Source organism: Suillus fuscotomentosus (genome assembly GCF_016647785.1).
Source record: "Suillus fuscotomentosus strain FC203 chromosome Unknown F5891scaffold_77, whole genome shotgun sequence".
Classification (NCBI taxonomy): domain Eukaryota; kingdom Fungi; phylum Basidiomycota; class Agaricomycetes; order Boletales; family Suillaceae; genus Suillus; species Suillus fuscotomentosus.
The window spans coordinates 91,206-108,923 of record NW_024539589.1 but is presented as its reverse complement, the minus strand read 5'-3'; the positions used below and the strand labels follow the sequence as shown (position 1 = coordinate 108,923).

The 17,718-nt window shown below is 46.4% G+C and overlaps 8 protein-coding genes across 8 annotated transcripts; 5 read left to right on the top strand and 3 right to left on the bottom strand.

Moving 5' to 3' along the window:
* Positions 1-844: 844 nt before the first annotated feature.
* F5891DRAFT_1195062 (uncharacterized protein) lies at positions 845-1,603 on the top strand (the record flags this gene model as incomplete). The annotated part of the gene is made up of 4 exons (XM_041368049.1): positions 845-889; positions 940-1,125; positions 1,182-1,339; positions 1,393-1,603. 4 exons carry the CDS (start codon positions 845-847, stop codon positions 1,601-1,603), a joined length of 600 nt encoding a protein of 199 aa, XP_041220197.1.
* A 2,322-nt stretch (positions 1,604-3,925) lies between these two features.
* F5891DRAFT_1195061 (uncharacterized protein) lies at positions 3,926-4,501 on the top strand (the record flags this gene model as incomplete). Its single annotated transcript, XM_041368048.1, has 3 exons — positions 3,926-4,008; positions 4,091-4,196; positions 4,259-4,501. 3 exons carry the CDS (start codon positions 3,926-3,928, stop codon positions 4,499-4,501), a joined length of 432 nt encoding a protein of 143 aa, XP_041220196.1.
* Positions 4,502-4,917: 416 nt separating this feature from the next.
* F5891DRAFT_1195060 (uncharacterized protein) lies at positions 4,918-5,513 on the bottom strand (the record flags this gene model as incomplete). Its single annotated transcript, XM_041368047.1, has 4 exons — positions 4,918-4,961; positions 5,010-5,284; positions 5,338-5,397; positions 5,446-5,513. 4 exons carry the CDS (start codon positions 5,511-5,513, stop codon positions 4,918-4,920), a joined length of 447 nt encoding a protein of 148 aa, XP_041220195.1.
* Positions 5,514-5,977: 464 nt separating this feature from the next.
* F5891DRAFT_899839 (uncharacterized protein) lies at positions 5,978-6,245 on the top strand (the record flags this gene model as incomplete). Its single annotated transcript, XM_041373442.1, has 2 exons — positions 5,978-6,135; positions 6,188-6,245. Coding segments are annotated over 2 exons (216 nt in total), but the record flags the coding sequence as incomplete, so codon positions are not given.
* Positions 6,246-7,127: 882 nt separating this feature from the next.
* Positions 7,128-8,101, top strand: F5891DRAFT_1254956 (uncharacterized protein; the record flags this gene model as incomplete). The annotated part of the gene is made up of 5 exons (XM_041369971.1): positions 7,128-7,351; positions 7,400-7,532; positions 7,593-7,725; positions 7,777-7,912; positions 7,978-8,101. 5 exons carry the CDS (start codon positions 7,128-7,130, stop codon positions 8,099-8,101), a joined length of 750 nt encoding a protein of 249 aa, XP_041220193.1.
* A 1,503-nt stretch (positions 8,102-9,604) lies between these two features.
* On the top strand, positions 9,605-10,625 carry F5891DRAFT_984891 (uncharacterized protein; the record flags this gene model as incomplete). The annotated part of the gene is made up of 7 exons (XM_041377515.1): positions 9,605-9,690; positions 9,717-9,881; positions 9,913-9,998; positions 10,048-10,097; positions 10,150-10,253; positions 10,311-10,405; positions 10,495-10,625. 7 exons carry the CDS (start codon positions 9,605-9,607, stop codon positions 10,623-10,625), a joined length of 717 nt encoding a protein of 238 aa, XP_041220192.1.
* Positions 10,626-12,363: 1,738 nt separating this feature from the next.
* Positions 12,364-12,659, bottom strand: F5891DRAFT_1061985 (uncharacterized protein; the record flags this gene model as incomplete). Its single annotated transcript, XM_041362943.1, is given in 3 exon segments — positions 12,364-12,546; positions 12,590-12,591; positions 12,605-12,659. Coding segments are annotated over 3 exon segments (184 nt in total), but the record flags the coding sequence as incomplete, so codon positions are not given.
* Positions 12,660-13,632: 973 nt separating this feature from the next.
* On the bottom strand, positions 13,633-16,719 carry F5891DRAFT_1281531 (WD40-repeat-containing domain protein; the record flags this gene model as incomplete). Its single annotated transcript, XM_041370477.1, has 4 exons — positions 16,303-16,719; positions 16,132-16,254; positions 15,042-16,081; positions 13,633-14,013 (listed from the first exon to the last, which is right to left on the bottom strand). Exons 1-4 carry the CDS (start codon positions 16,451-16,453, stop codon positions 13,633-13,635), a joined length of 1,695 nt encoding a protein of 564 aa, XP_041220190.1. The 5' UTR covers positions 16,454-16,719.
* Positions 16,720-17,718: the final 999 nt, after the last annotated feature.

Here is a 17,718-nt window from a genome sequence, read left to right as displayed (position 1 = left end):
GATAAGGGGAAAGTAAGTACCAGAACCAAAGGAAACCCTTCTGTATTTAAGAATGGAGATTACGCTAAGCGGCGCGCTTCCGAGCGCGCTCCCGAACCGAGTAACCATATCAACTCTAATTATAACTAAGTTTAAATAGACTTTCTATATGTAGCGCGGACGTCGGACCGAAGATTTCATTAGTTCAATGGACAAGATAGGAATAACGCACCAGCGAATCAGTAAGGACATGGGACGAATGGACGGACGATAGCGCGAAGACCTAGGAGAAGGCGCGCGAAGCGCGCATAGCGCGTGCACAGGTAAGGCGCGCCTAAGTGCGCGCAAGTACGGATAAGGTGCGCGTGAGTGCGCACGAGACTGGTCCTTAGGATTAGAGCTGTAGCATATAGGAATGTATGGGTAAAGGCCGGATATTCGGCATTGAGATGCGCGAGTCTCTACATCGGGATTCCAGAAAACCCGTTCGATATGCACCACACATATTCAAGGCAATTGATAACCACCTGTTTCATCCGAGCAGTCTATTATTACAATACAACTTTTGAAGTGCTACATCAAGAACAGTGTAAGTGTCTGACTCTAGTTCTGAACACCAATGGCTAACAGAATGGTCAGTGAAGGTCACGAATATTGCTAAGATCGAAAGTGAAGTGGGCTGGTCATATTTAAGGAATAAGGTATGCTCGTTCTGATGTGTTACCCTCACTCGCTCTAACACATTAGGGATAGTTCAAGGACACGCACATAGAGATTACTTCCAAGCTGCAGAAGGTGGCAAGAGGTAGGTAGTGCGTCTTCACTGACTGGGTTTGTCATCAATGAAGAGCAAAGAAACCCGAAGATGCTTGATTTGATTGCTCTCCTTAACTCGGACAATTTGCAATGGGTAAGAGACGAGAAACTGCATAATCGATACTGAAGACTTTCGTCCATCAGGTTCAACGAGCAATCAGTGACCTCGTTATAACTCAAGCTTTTAGGGAAGTCGTGTGGGCCGCATTGTTGCGACCTATCCCTGAACTTGTTGATGTCCATGGACGGATGGCGGATTTATTCCCTGCGGACATTCAAGACTGGAACGGCAATCTACGATGTAGTATTGTATGTTCACTCGTCATTCTAGTGAGCCTTTTCTCCGTCCTAGCACATAACAATGACGAAAGTCATGCCTCTATCAGATGTACCAGGCCTTTAGTCATGATCTAGACATGCAGGCACAGTACCTGAAAGCGCCCCAGCTGCATCCCAGGGTCATGGCTGCTTGCAGTGAGATGTATGTGTGCCCAGAGCAGTTCCCTCTCTTCTCCGAAGCGATCAAACAGCTACCTTCCTTACAGTCAGTGTCCTTCGCACAAATTTTGATCTTGCTCATTGTTTGTATGCGTTTAGGGAATCAAATGTCTTTGGCATGGATACCAAGAACGGAGTCCCGAAATCAACCATAACACAGGGAGTGAGGCGATTGAAGACCTTGGCTGATCTTTCATCCATACAAATCCATAGTGCCCCGGATTTCCAAGTTCCCTATGTGCAATTTTCATTTCCGGCTCCTAGCCAGCATGTGGAGATGCACATCTCACACTTCATCACACAGTCTTAATGTACGCCGGTAGAGTAGTGATTTGAACGCTATGATATGAGTTGTTTTGTATGTTCCATGCGTAATATTAGAAACAGAATGCTCCTTTTAAAGTCCGGATGGTTATGCACGCAAAAAATATTTATAGGTATACTGGTCCCTTCGGTACTAGACAACAATTACGAGTCCTACAGCATGCCACACCAACTCATTTGAAATGTTGTGTTCTTATAACAAGCAACAAACGAGTTTCTCTCACAGCTGTATTCACATGTTCAGCATTTTGATGTTCATCAACGGCCTCCAAGCTCGAACATGCAACCCAAGTATGCACACATCTCCCATGGTATGACATCACCTTTTTCAGAAACTCCTTGCACATAAAAGCATCACCCTCTCCCGTCCGTCACGTTCTTTGGCAGAATCGTCAAATCCGTACAATCTGTTGGCACGCACGCCCATCTATGTAGTGAGGGTATCGCCTGTAATGCGAGACGTTGAAGTGGGGTGCCCCTCCAGCGGGGGGTGGCACAGGCGAGTGTTTGCCACCATTTGCATAGCTTATTCGGCAGGGGTAGAGCCTTTGGGTGTTGTCGTAAGTAGAATCATCATTAGGTAGAGGCCACACACCAGCTTCCGTCTGCCAGAGGCAGGCACATTGCCAGCCGTGCTAGTTCAACGTCAATAAGAGGATGTGATGTCCCAGGTAAAAAGCCCACTGAAATCAGTTAAAAGGGGGGTGAGAGGCTTGGTGCTTCGAAATTTAGCTCACAGAATTACGGGGATTCCTTTCGAGAGTCGAGACGCGGGCACTGGGATGGATGTATGGTAAGTTGACCAAATGGGACTGAACAATCAAGTTTCTGAGATATATTGTTGTCACCGAACTGACGATCAAGTTAACAGTGATCAACACGTTAGCTGTGCCGGGGGCTAAGGACTTGTTCTGCAGTATAGTGGATATAAAGTTGAGCTGATGCGTCCAAACAATGGAAATGTCACATGACTTTGTTGTATTTGGTATTATTTGGCATGACAGAATGATAATCACATGTTGTTACTCTAAATCTATATCACCATTACGAAAACCAAATAAGGAATCTTCTCGGCAAGCATAATTGAATCATCCCAATCGTATATGTTAACATTCACGTTAGACAATGACTCGGGTCGCACATTCACCTCAGATCGGAAGCGATTCTCTCATAAGTCTTGCCCTGTAGGTAACTTGAATACGATCTCACAAATTACAGATACAATTTGAGCTGTGGATAGCAAGCAGGGTATGTATTTAGTAATGCGTCACCGACACGGAGCCTGACTTCAGGACCCGAGGTGGCCGCAGACATCACATCACATCAGGCAATTTGTGCGCCTCTGTGCCGATGGTCTCGCTCGTGTGGCACAACGTGCGACGCAATGCATGAATTCAGTGATGCAGAGCGTGCATATTTTTATTTGACTATTAGTATAGAGCCGATAGCTGAAAATGCTCTAGCTATGAACGTTATGAGCCGCAACCATATACCACCATCATACCACCACGACAGCACTAGCTAGTACTAGCGCTATGATCTACTCCAGTATGCATAACCGATGTGATGATTCAAATATTCATTCCCCACTTACAATGACACATACTACAAGAGCACATAGTACTAGTAGCAGTACTATCATGATATCTGCAGTCACTGCTACTAATAAGTACATTAGCAACAGAGTAGTATACCACTACAATATTTAATGATGTCCCTATACTTAGAAATCCTAATGCATTTCACAATCTCGTCACAATCTTGCCTATCGGTTTCCACGCCTGATGCTGGATCTCCAAATTTAAAGATGAAGAGAATCAAGCAAGATGTTTTAAATTTATGACATATCCAAAAAAGGAAGTGATGGAACCGATAGAAATGCATGGGTCAGGTACAACCGCAGCACAACAACCTAGCAACTTGAGTCACTTGACACGTTCGACATATTACCATTTCCTGAATTCTCGGACGTGCCCTACTTTAATGAGCCGCTGATGGTATTCATTATAGCTCTTGTCCACGATCCGTACTAGGCTGCTCACACCAAATGCCTTCAATCAGAGACTCCTTGAGCCTAACTATGCTGTCTACCTTGAGATCACTAGATGATTCAACACTAAAACAGGTGAGACATCAGTTTATTCTGTGTTTTCGATGTTAACGTTCAGTTCTGATACGTCATAGTACATACACATAGCAAACCACTGGAACCCACATATCACCGCTCCCACACTGTGTGGTTATCCATTTCAAAGAACTTTTGAACGAGCTTGTCCTTCGACATACACATCCCTTCTCAGGACCATCCATGTCACGGATCCTACAGCTCATCTATCGATGGAAGGAGGGTATTTGTGTTGAGAAAAGCTGGAAGGAAGACAACCCTCGCTTGTGTGTCATTCCTAATTGTACCCTGTCCTGACATGGTGAAACAGTTCATCAATTTAACGCCTTCTCGAAGTCTTTAATGCAGCACGGACGTGCATGGGGAAGCTTCTCACCATCCCAACAAGCAGGACGCTCTCTCTTCTTCGATTGTAAGAGACCTGTGGATACCCCAAGTCTACGGAAATTGTCAGGTAGGTACGGCTTTTGCTATCTTCAGCGCTCAGTTTCAGGTGACTGCTCTTTTTGCATGCAGATTTGCTATGCCAACACAGTCGCCGAGCAACCGTTTTGTGATCTACCATTCGACATGGAGGATGAGATGTTTGACTATGATCTTGTAGACTTAACCTCGTCACAATCGAGGTCTCATTCTGGCACCGGCGCTGGTTTTGGTTTTTCTTCGTATGGGTATGTCAATGCTCTACCCATCGTGAATGATCCTTCTCAACCCCAGTCGAATCCAGTTGAGCCTGCCCCATCACCCTACACATTATAATATCATTACAAAAATAACCTAAATGGTGCTTTGACGGCTCTCATAAAATCGTCTTCACCATCCTTTCTCGCAGACCTTCCACCAGGTTGCACCTGCGCCCAGACAGATTATTTTTGCTCTTCTCTTGAATTCATACATATCACATTCCCAGTGGTGTCTCTGGTTCGCCAAATGATCAAGTACTAAACTTACTGTGTGGAAGGAGCTCATCTACTAGTCATCAGGTATGTTTATCTATCGATCAAGACCCTCATCTCATCTCGTACTCTCAGCGTCAGCATATGGACAGAAAGGGCTCTCGATTAAAAAAAGCTGTCACATTATCCATACTTCAAGTCCAGGAACTTCCGCCAGACGAGCCCCACAAAGAATTACCGACGTCCTCTGCACAGCGACCATAATATTACACGATAATGCTACGGTATGTCTTCTCCTAGATTCTCAAGGCCGTCTACATTATCTAAGAAAGGGGGTCAGTTTATTTTAGAGGTGTACACATTGAACATACTTGGAAAGGGAGAAGAGGTGTCCCATTCAATCTGGCGAGAGGAGACAGTACTGACTCCATCTGGTGCATACTCCTCCAAGATTGTTGCTCGATGATTTTCTTCTAGCCAACGCAGTCTGTATTTTTGGTACAGCTCTCCTAATTTTGAGCAGTTCAGTTCTGCAAATCGTAGTCGTTCTTTGAGCTCGGCCACGGACTCTTCATGGGTTTCACAGTTGTGCTCCGGCAGGCCTTTGTTCTCCATTGAGGGCCTGTTCTTGTCAATATGCACCTCGCTGATATACGGTCAGATTTGTGGCTGAATGATGATGGTGTTCATGCACCTTACCTTACACTGGCGAGTTCTACAGGTTCGTCTCTTTCATTGACCTTGCTCGCTAACTCGATCCTAAAACAGGATTAGCACGTCCTACTGTAAGTGGGTCACCAGGCTCACCGGAGGTTCAAACTAATAATGCATCCAGATAAATTGAAGGACTGACTCTGATTCAAGGTTTGTGACATATTCGGGTTGGACGTACTAGTGATGAATATGTATGCCTATTTCCGTCTGGCCAGACAGCTTTTATCCTCTGGAATTCCCCAGCACTTTTGCTGAACCATTCTATTCATTACCATTGATTAGACGGAAGTATCTTCGGTGCCGCTCGCATAGCTGCCAGGATTGCGGCCAGTGCTTAGTGGCCAGGATTGTGGCCAGTGCTTAGCGGCCAGTCACCTAAATTGGTCTCTGCCTGGCAGCCATCAGGTACACTGTCTACCTGGAATCTCACGCAGTATAGTACTGGGATAAAAAGCTGGGTCCCGGTATCTGCACAGATTCAGTTACCTTTCAATCCTTGCCTGCTTTCATGACTGCTGAAGGTACCACTTCCAACATTCCGAGCAAACGCGCTGCGTCAGCCCTGCAATTGGGGCCTCGTAAAAAAAGTGTAAGCTGTTCAAATTTGGCACCGGTTTGTAGGCTCATCTTGTCGCACAGCTCTACGTCAGATCCTCTCATATCCCATGGGTGTCACTTTGGCCGAACAGTATTCGCGTTGTGTAACTACCCCTCTCTACTCACCAACGGTATCCTCAGATTAGAACAAATGGAAGACACTCCTCTGGAGGACTTTTCTGCGGAGTAAAAGACCATCATCCTTGTTTACTAGCCTGTTGACTGACGTATTTGACAGAGAACGACGAGAACATTGTGTGTTTGAACAGCTCTTAGATTCTTATCCCGGTGTAGAAACAACAATACCGCTAGGAACAATGAGATGCTCCTAACTGTATCTAAAAATGTCGTAGGTCGAGTGTTGCCTAGTCTGCTATGCTTGAGGTGGCAAGCGCGTTCGACCCTTAAGGGGAAGCAAGTGCAGCAAAGATCTAGAGGTACGCGCCAAAGCGAAGCGCGAGAAAGCGCAGGTGCGCGCAAGGTACGAAGGCGCGGGAACGCGCGCGCGTATTAGCGCGAAGCGCGGGAAAGCGCGCGCGCGCGTGCAGAAATGGTAGAGAGACTAAGCTTAAGTGATAATATAATGCAATATAAGAGAAGAGTGCGAGATGTAAAGGAATAGAGTTCTATTGCGACTTTCTAGGTAGTAGGTACTAGGTAAATGGGAGGTGAAAGTTCAGTAAGGTAAATAATAGTATGTACTGCTGGCGCTTATATAGCGCGCCTAAGCGCGCTCATGCGGAGCCGAAGCGCTACCGAGTAGGTATGTAAAAATATATATGAGTGAGAAACTATGATAAAAATAAAGGTGGAACTATGCTAATAAAGGAAATGGAAATATACGCACTAGGGAGCTTGGTGGACAGTGGATGGATGCATCTGGATGGCTGGCGCTATAGGGCGCGCAAGCGCGGGAACGCGCGCGCGCGTATACATCGTGAAGCGCGGGAATGGTGCGCGCATGGCGCGCGTTGCGCGGGAAAGCTGCGCGTCATATAGGAATCACTGTGGATGGTACACAGAGTGATGCTGCGAGTTGGTGCTGTATACTCCCTAGTGTAAAGCGCCATATCACACTATGAGATGCACGAGTCTCTACACCGGCCTTTTGGAGCGCCTACAAAATGGGTCTGAGGAAGAAATTCTCCACATTGGAGAGCTAGTGCGTTGTTTGCTGCATGGTCAGAGTCCATACTGATGAGCTACAGATTGGTAAAGGAGCAGCAGGCGCGAGAGGCGACGACACAAAAATGCTGAAGTCTGCCATACTTGATTGGATTTCCCCAAAAGGGGCAGCAATCCAGCCTCCTTTGCATAGGAACTCGAAGATCGATCGCGGATTCAACCACGAGCTTACTGGATCACTGCTTTGTCCCGCTGGGTTGGAGTGGAGCGATACAGAGTATGTTGTCGTTTTTCCGGTGTCTGCAGTCCTGAAAACTCTTCACAGAACAAGAGAGAACCTCCGAAGCGGCGAATTGTCAGTGTGCGGAGATCAATGGCCTATTTTTTTGTTCGCCCATCATACGTATGACACAGAAGACCCGTGGTGTGGGCTTCTTAGGAGCCGCTTACTGGTATGCGTGAGTGGAGACATATTTCCAAATTCCTCGTAGTTTTTCACTGTATTTTTTTGATGTCAGGCTTACAAGCACATTTTCACGTCCCCGAGCTCAGTCGACAAAGAACCAAAAGCCACACGATCTGGAAATGCTTGCCTCCATGGAATGAATTCCGTCACAATTGCGTCTATTGCTTACGTTGCCACTCAGGTTCGTCAATTCTATATATTTATAGCTAAGCGTTCTGATATACATACAACTGAAGGTTCGATTCGCTCTAAGTTCCTCCTCGGTGTTCTCGCGAACAGACACTACTACGGACTCAGAAACTTTTACCATAGCCTGCTCAACCTTTTCGAGGACCCTGATGAATCAAAGGAGGTCGAGGAGCTGCTGATATGGTGAAATCGGTATTGTTATTACTCTTTACCATTTCGCTGTAGCTCATATATTGCTATATACCCAGTCAAGTCTTTCCAACTTCCTCCGCTGCCAAGCGATCTGTTAGCGCTAACAGTGCCTTATTGAAAATCCGACTCAAGCGCCTTGCGGCCAAGCAGGGGGCAGATTCGAGCATGATCTATTCGTAGTCTTTGTATCTGAATGTAGTAAATAAGAATATGATCTAATACTACTAGCCATCTTGTCACTATCAGAACCAAGCTAGCATGTTGAAGTGATCACAATCCTGACCTCCAGATGACCTCCAATGACAAAATCACTGAAACCTATTGTTAAAGTTCTCATGATATAGCACAATGGTCTCTTATGCAATACTGATCTGTGCAAGCATGCCTTACAAGATAACTGACCTGCAGCTAAACTCCACCTGAACTGGTATCATCAACAATAACTAGCTGAGATGGAACATGATGACTGAGTCTTGGCAACCAGCTGGAGAATGGTATAATGTTGTGATTGCTTCACACCCTTGGACCCAAGGCAGCTCAAACAGAAACAGCCTGATCTTCAAAGACTATATCTAGCATCAGTATTTATTCAAAGTTTGTGAGAATAAAATATGTTGACTTGCCTTATATCTGATGACGGAGCTTCAGCTACCAGCTGATGGATGGTATGATGTTGTGATTGCTCCACACCCTTGGACCAAAGGCAGCTTGAACAGAAACAGCCTAGTCTTCAAAGACTATATCTAGCATCAGCATTTATTCAAAGTTTGTGAGAATAAAATATATTGACTTGCCTTATATCTGATGACAGGGCCTTAGCTACCAGCTGATGGATGGTATGATGTTGTGATTGCTCCACACCCTTGGACCAAAGGCAGCTCAATTAGAAACAGCCTGACTGTATCTAGTGCTGGCATTTATTCAAAGTTTGCAAGTAATAAAATATGTCACTTACCTTATATGCAATGATCAAACCTTGGCAACCAGCTGATGAATGTCACAATGTTGTGATTGCTTCACACCCTTGAACCAAAGGCAGCTCAAACAGAAACTACCTGTTCTTCAAAGACTATATCTAGCACTAGAATTTATCCAGAGTTTGCAAAGAACAAAATACATAACTTACCTTGTAGCTTATGATCATAATTTGTAAACATTGTGAAGGATCACAATAGATTGTCACTTGTTACCCACATTGTGCAATTGGTGACCTGGTCTGGCATCACAACCACATTGAGATAGCACAGCACTGCACTATAATTACATAACATCCTTAGGGCAATGGCAACTTTAATCCAATGCAGTCCGGCCATATAAAGCTTGATCTAACTTAGACATTCATGTAGACATTATTCAGAAGAAAAAAACAGTCAAAGGTTACATAGGGCAGGCAAAATTATAGTGTATTATAACTAATACACAACTAGATGAGTGGTGGAGACCTTCAGCAACTCAGTATTCCCTTGTCATGCCTGGTAGGTGTTGTAATCTGTCCCCATTGTGATGATAAGCCAGCAGGTGGTTGCAATGAGACTGTCAGCAATGTGCATTTGGTGGGTTCTATCCAACTTAGTCCAGGTATATAAAGCTTTCTCATTTGGAGTACAATTATGACAGATTCTATATGTATTTTACTTTAAATAATGCTTTGTCTATCTTTATCTTTTTCGTGTCAGTTCCCTGATGAACTCATGGGTCTCAGACAGCGCTTGTCCAGCGTTCCTCGACCCTCGTTTTGAGTCGCCAGGCGATCGACAGCCTGCTTACCGGTAATCTCAGTGCACTTGCTGTAAAGATATCTATTGATTTGGCTCGTAGGATATATCGGGCAGGACGTTCCTCCGACAGAGATCGCCGACCGCTTCTATGTTGCTCTCCCCTTGTCAGCTCAACAGAATCCCCAGTACAATGCCAAGGAGATGTATGCCCATATGGATCAGTTTGTTGGCAACATTCGAAAGTAATTTCTTCATCTCACCCTTTTTCCTTAGGGACCTCAGAGAGAACTTGTCACAGCATGGATATCTCCTTCCCGGCCCTGAGGACAACTTTGTTCACCATCTCTATGTTCGACGAGGTAAGTTTGTTTTTTCTGTATTGTTCTATTTTTCTCACCGTTATTCCAGGTGGCTATTACATCGACCGGGGTTGTGCACAGCTCATCACGTCTGGCAAGGTATTATTAATTTTGCTGAGTTCCCCCACACATGTTGCTTACTAGCAACCAGATTACTGTCAAGTCCGGGCATGAGATCTTCCACTTCTCCCCTTCCGGGTTGGTATTCGATGATGGTTCGCAAGTAGTGGCCGACCTTGTCATCTTCGCAACTGGGTAAGTCTTTTACATATCTATCTGTCTGATCGCGCACTTCTGACGCATCATTTACAGGTACTCAAAACCTACAATCAAAGAAGTCACTGAGAATCTTTTTGGGCCTCAGGTCACTGATACTGTCCATGACCTCGGAGGATTAGATAGTGATTGTGAGTTCGCAGGTATTTGGAGGCCGACTGGACGTCAGTATTCTGTTGATTTGATTGCGCGACTCAATGATACTGACATTCTACTCCAGACAATGGACTCTGGTTTGCAGAGGGCGATCTCTTTGCTGCACGATTCTACTCCCAGTTCATTGCATTACAGATAATGGCGAGGGAGATGGGATTGCTGAGTCCAGACCAGAAAACTTACATCGCATGTTGATTTCTGCGATTAGCTTCTCAGTTACCCTAAATGTTATGTAGATGAGTGTCAACGACCTGCCGATAATATTATTTAGATGCGTGGATTGATTCTGTGAACACGGATGGTGCAATAAGAAGTCTGCTCCCAAGTCAGTATATGATAATATACAAGTCCGATCGTCAAGGTACAAACTAAAATCACTGGTAGATCTTTAGAAAACTACATACAGCTACAGCCACAGTACCTGATTTCCATCATGTCTTTAGCCTTATCATGATCCGACGTGATCTTCTTAAATTCACCGTCGTGCTGCCACGCTAGCAAAAATGCAGTCCAAAGCGAATTATCACACGGAAGGCTTGCAAGTGGGCACCCGTATCGAGCTTGGGTACAGGACTCTGTGGTTCTCGCTCGTCACAAATCTTTGAAGAGTGTAATTCTGTGTGTCAAGGCTTCCGCATGTCCCTTTCTGCCAGGATCGTATTCTTGAAAGTTATGTGGACGACCACAACGACGAGTCAGTTTTTCGAAGACAGGACAGCTTCGTCGCATATTAACCAAAATATCAAATTAGTACAGAATAGGATTATCAAGCAACAGAGAGTTTAGTAGATAATCTCATGACTGATGCGAGGTGGGACGACGACGACCAAAGAAAAATCCGCAGCAGCTCACTCCTTCATAAAAAACATCTTCCGTCCCACCACCTGCACCTTGTGTTTCCGTCGGGGGTCCTTGAGACACTTGTGTCCCCGACACAGCCTGAGGTTGACCTGCTTGCGTCGAACTGCCGGCCTCGCCGCTATTTGTGTGTTGCGCTGCTGCCGCTGCCGCTTCTGCGCGGGCCAATTCTGCTGCGCTGGGAGGGGAAACATAAATTCTCTGCAAATGTATTAATTTCCATGGCATCAAAAAGGAGCGATGGAAGCCACTCACATTTTTCTTGCGACCGGCAGCTACTTCAACAGTGCGTATAGAGCTTCCTCCTGACAATGAGTTGAAATTCCAACGCTGGGGCTGCAGCGGGACTGATTGTGGCGCGTTTGGAGGTTGAGTGTTGAAACGCAGCGAACCGAGCAAACTGCGCCAACGAAGGGAAGACAAAGGGCTCGCAGGAGGAGCTGCAGGATGGGGTTCAATGTTGGTATCAGCGTCCCAGAAGTCGTTGCCCTGTACCAGTGTCAAATTTACAAGAGCCAGAAAGAAATATTATACTGACATATTTCGTCGAGCCTCTGTTGATGGGCTGCTTCTTGGAGATCTGACCAGCGTGTAAGATCTGAAGAGACGAATAAGTAAACGAAAGTGTTGACAACTGATCGGCGCACAGTATCTATCGATCGAACTGGACGTCCCTGGTGAACAAGTAAGATACCATAAGAAAGAGAAACGCAGACGATTTGCCTTGAGCTTCGCATCGGGTTTAGTGCTGCCGAAGTCCGGTTCGGTTTGGTTCTTGGGGCAAATTTTCCGAACGCCGAACCGAACCATAGGTTCGGTTCAGCCATTTGGTCGAACCCTGGACCGAACGTCACCGAACGCGTTCGGGAGGGTCCGGTTCGCGTTCGAACCAGGTTCGACTAAGCTTGGACCATCTGTGGTTGTATAGGCTCGAGACCATGAGTTGTCATGTAATTCGAGTCGGACAGACAACGAAAAGACTCTAACGCAAGGAGAACTTCTTTGTACAAAGATTGAATTCAAGTTTCTAAAATAAACACATTTTATTTGCCCGGTGCACATAGTTCCCTGATCACATTCTCATCGATCCTCTTCTCTAAACATATCTCAAACGCAGCAGCATGTACGGTTGCAGTATTCGAGATTGCAAGCGTGTCAATCTTCGCTGCAGGATTCTCTGAAAGGCGGAAAGCCCAGAGAATAACAGCCGTATTGATGAAGATGGACCGATTCGCGACATGTTGACCAGGACACACTCTAGTATTTTCAAGTAAGGCATGAGAAAAGGTGGAAAGATGAACGATACCACTCACCGGCGGCCAAAACCAAAAGTGAAAAACTTGAGATCAGTGATCACCGCGCACACGACCTGCATCGTCGCGCGATGCGCAAAGCCTGTAGTGAAAGGTGGTCGTCCATTATCGCATCATCACAACTGAAATAAGACGTACCTCCAATAGTGACAGGTCTCCACCTGAGACCCTCGAGGATGAACACGGTAACTTGCGGCATAGCTTGAGCTCGAACGAAGACCGACAGACTCACGAACTGCGAACGGTGTGCAACGACTTGTATCAGCATGGCTGTTGCTCGAACGAGGATCGACACACTCACGACCTGCGAACGGTGGCCAACGTCTTGGATCAGCACGGCTCTTGTTCGAACGAGGAACGGTGGCCTGGTCCGCCAACGATTTGGATCAGAATGGTTCGAGCTCGAAAATCTTGACATACTCACTTCCTGCGAACAATAAGCAACGACTTTGATCAGCATGGCTCATAACATTCCCAAGTAGTACTTACCTATATTAATCATTAGCAAGAGTTCAAAGTGTTTGGAATTCATATAGCGACACAGACTCCAAACCATCGGCAGGTGTGAGAGAGTCTTCATACTGTTACCTTAGCCGAAAACCAAATATGTACAACATAATTTCAAACACCGCAACTTTGAGACTCTACACACCAAGCCGACTGGCAAAACTTGTAGTGGCGCGAGGTTTGTATGTATTTGTCCCACCGAAAAAGCCTTCCGAGCGCGCTGACATATCCCAAAAGAAATGGGAGCAATCGAATATTATTGTCAAAAATCTTTAGCGTGACGTGCCTTTAGTGACATGATGGATAATCCCTTTCTGAGACTTAACATCTTCTAAGTCACGTATCTTGATGTCATCGCCAGCTGGCCGGTTCGAAGTACTGAGCTTTGCAGAAATGAAACGCATTGCAGAAATGAAACTGGGTCTTACTCCTTGTACTTGGCAACTCCAGTCCGCTCACAACCAGCTTGAGAACAAAGATGTCTTCACCATCTCACCCACCGGCTCAGGAAAGACTCTTACCTTCTAGATTCCCCTGTTATTCAACAATGGTGGAATAACAGCTTCTTCATTCACGTCGTCTTCTTCGCGCATCATTCCTCCAATGTCGTCACCTCCAAATTCTCCAAGGTCCCTCTCTTCAACATAGATATCCATGTCCTCATTGCCCACCTTCACATTCCCACCCATAGCTCGCCGCTGCTGAAGTGTGCTGTCGAGCAGCGTGAAGAATAGATGCCACAGGTTAGGTGCCACCTCCTGCATTTTTTCTGCGAGCTGATGCATGAATGCACTCTCCAGTTGTTCGACAGTTGCAGACGTGGCTTTGAAACGAAGTCCGTGCTTTTCGAGTGACAAATCTGTCACCTCAGTGCGCAGCATGTCCCGCATGATTGTTATTGCCCACTGTGTTACATGTGAGTGCGCATGTTCTTCTCTGTACAGGGCAGCACATATTCTAACTGCCTTCGTTGTTAGCGAGTTTCTTGCGCTCTCGTGTTCTGTGCTTCCGAGAATGTGGTTGATGAAGTCTGCTGGAGTGAGAAAATTTTCTTCCATACATGCAAGCACGTTGTCCAGTCGGTCTGCGAGACTTGTATCCATCACGAGCGCAACAGCACGAAAGCTAGGACTCTGTCTTTTGTTTTATGCATTTTCTGCCATTGTTCTCTGCACTGTTAATATTTAATTATTATTATTTCCGTCACATAATTAAACAATACCATTTGTCTTTTTATAAACAATGTGACATCAGTTAATATTCGATTGCTCCCATTTCTTTTGGGATATGTCAGCGCGCTCGGAAGGCTTTTTCGGTGGGACAAATACATACAAACCTCGCGCCACTACAAGTTTTGCCAGTCGGCTTGGTGTGTAGAGTCTCAAAGTTGCGGTGTTTGAAATTATGTTGTACATATTTGGTTTTCGGCTAAGGTAACAGTATGAAGACTCTCTCACACCTGCCGATGGTTTGGAGTCTGATAGCGACATAAGATACCTAGTGTTTGAACATGTTGTGACGGTGCAGTACTGTGTCACAGCGCGTCACGACTGCGGCAGGCGCGACAGAGGACCGCGTCAATTTCACCCGGCTCAAACCTGCGCGGGTTGCAGACACATGCATTTGCATATATTGACACATAGTAAATACTTACATCTTTTTAAAAAAGTGTAAAGCGTACAAAAATTGAGAGGTTCGAACCTGTTCGAACCTATTCACTACCAGCCCGAACCCCGAACCTCTGGAAAGGTTCGGTTCTGAGTCTTGGCCGAACCTTGGACCGGACCATGCGTCCGGTTCGGAAAGGTTCAGGTTCGAACCGAGGTTCGGAACCGGACTGCGGCAGCACTAATCGGGTTTTGCTTCAATCGCAAGCTGAATTACAACCAAACCCCGCTTAGAAAAGACACTGACAAAGAATAAACACACTCACATGATCATCGCCTGCATATTTGAGCGCTGCCTCCAGGTTCCACACATATATCTTTGCGTTTGATCCACCACTAATGATATATTTTCCATCAGCAGAAATGACGACAGCCCAAACTTCGTCGTCGTGCAAGAGCGGGTCTCCAACTGGCTGATTGGTCTTGGGGTCCCAGATGCGAACTGAGTGGTCAATTGATGCGCTAATAAGATGGCTTTCGTCAGGAGAAAGACAAAGGGAGATGATGGCATCAGTATGACCCTGAAAAACAACGAGCTCCTTCCCATCAATCGACCGCCATTTTCGGATGGTGCGATCGAAGGACGCTGAGAAAATGTATGCGCCGTCCCTGGACCAACACAACGATGTCACCAAACTGTCATGGCCCTCGATCTCCATGAGCAGCTCGCCGTCCTTTGACCACATACGGATCGCCTTGTCTTTTCCGCCGCTCGTGAATTTGTCCCCTTGGGGAGAGTATCTGACAGCGCAAACCCACCCATGGCCGGTCTCTATTGGTGGTGCTATCTGTCGACCAGTATCTGGGTCCCAGCGTCGTATGGTGCCATCTGATGATCCACTTGCTATCTCCCGGGCATTGGGAGACCATTCGATGCACCACACTGAACTCTCATGCCCCTCCCACGGGTCACCGACCACGCTGCCCTCCCTGATATTCCACAGTCGTAGCTTGTCATCTGTGCTTCCGCTCATGACCATTGACTCATCTGGAGATATTGCTATTGAGAGTACCGCTCCTCCGTCACTAGTCCAAGGCCTCTCCAATGGCTCTCCGTCTTTTGTCCACTGACGAATTGAACCATCACCTGACGTGCTCAGTATATTGGAACCGGTACCCAAACGGACAAGGCCCCAAATGACTTCGGAATGACCCTCGATGATGCACTCTGGCGTCAAGCACTCTGGTGGACGCTCAGACACTGGTTTCTTCCACGACGTGGTTTTGGTATTGTGATTGACAAAGTAGGAACGACCGAGCGGTGAGATGTGCCATTCGCATCCGGGAACCAGTTGTCCAAGATAATCTATGTTTCACCATGAGTTCCTCGTTGGTAATGACACATTCTTCGCTCACCCATTCGCACTCCTGGTAAAGGTCGGTTTCCTGAAGTCGTAGCAAGTGTTGTATCTTGATATGCTATTTTGCCATCCAGTAACTTATACTGCCGCCATTGAGGAGGAAGCGCTTCATTACCGCCTGCTGCTTGTTGAGTAAGTCAGTGAGTATCACAACGCAGCTACTCACCTTCCCAAAGTGCAGTCTGACGATGCTGTGCACCATAGGGTGGTGGATCCTTCTCCTTCGTCCGACAACTCGGAGGTGCGCCAACCAGCGGTGAGTTCAACAACGCTCGTTTCCCATCTCTCTGTTTCGCTGATGTGTTTGACTCGTCCATGACGCTGACGAAGGAATTTTTAATTACTGCTGTCTGTGCGGACACGGTGAGAGAGCTCGGTAGTACGGAAAATGAACTGTCGAGGATGTGGAAACGAAGAGACTTGCTAGATAGTCAGCTGTGCATACTATACTTGTAGGCGCATTTTTTCACCCGCATGTCGGGGAAGTTTTATACATTGCTGTGCATTACACAAAATTCGTCAGCGAGCGTCAAGCTAATTCCATGCGTATCTGTATGAATTAGTACTAGAGGACGCCAACGCCTGAATCACTCGCTTTTTTAAGTTTGACTAGACCAAGAGGCACTTGCGCACCTCCAAGTCTAGCAAGGAGAAACGATGGTGAAGGCAATCAAGTCACCTGCTAAGTGATCATCGTCACATGCTGTAGTTTACACACTGAACAGGCGATTATAACGAGCCAACAGTGTAACCCGCTGTGATCCTTTTTATCAACTCAATCCCAGCGAGAACCTATTCGACTCGTTCGAGCGATGCAATTGACATGCCTGGTATTGCCAACGCAAGGTGTGGAGTGGACTCTATCATATGCACGACTTAACTAAATGACTTGGTGGAAGCACAGTTTGGGCTCACCGCGTTATGAGAGTCGGACCCGGCGATGAGGTTGATCATCATGCTCGCTGGTGATTTATCGAGGGGCCAAAAGATGACGTGGATGTGATTCGGTTGGCGACTCCTCAACGATGAGACCCACAAAGTCGCAACCACGTAACTTTGGCCCGTTGTAAGTGCATCGATACCGGAAACGAAGAGGAGAATATGGTCGAGTCGTTTCGATTAGGATCAGCAGACAGCAGGAAAATGCCGGTCCCCGGACTCTACATACCTCGGACTAAATTTGATTTCCCTTACTAGTCATGCCAAGGCAAGGTACGAAGTTGTAATAGAAGGAGTGGGGCAGTCCTCGAGGTGATGACTGTGTGGAGCAGGTCACTGTACGTGTTAATGGTCGAAGCTTCCATGAGGACCCACAAGGGGAATTTCGGTTCGATATGGGATCATGTGAAGGTCGATGGAGCGATAAGATGTGAAGAGAAGCGTAATCGAGTGGTGCGATGATAGAGCAGATGGTGAATTGATACAAGCTTGACTCACACCATCCCTGGTTCCCCAACACGAGTTTGCCAATTTTCTCGTCACCGGTCCAGTTGCCTAAGATATATGGAAAGCGGGAGTGATCAGCTTCGGCGAGAGTGATCAGCTAGACTAAAAAGGCATTTGTTTGGCTCTTCTCCTGCCA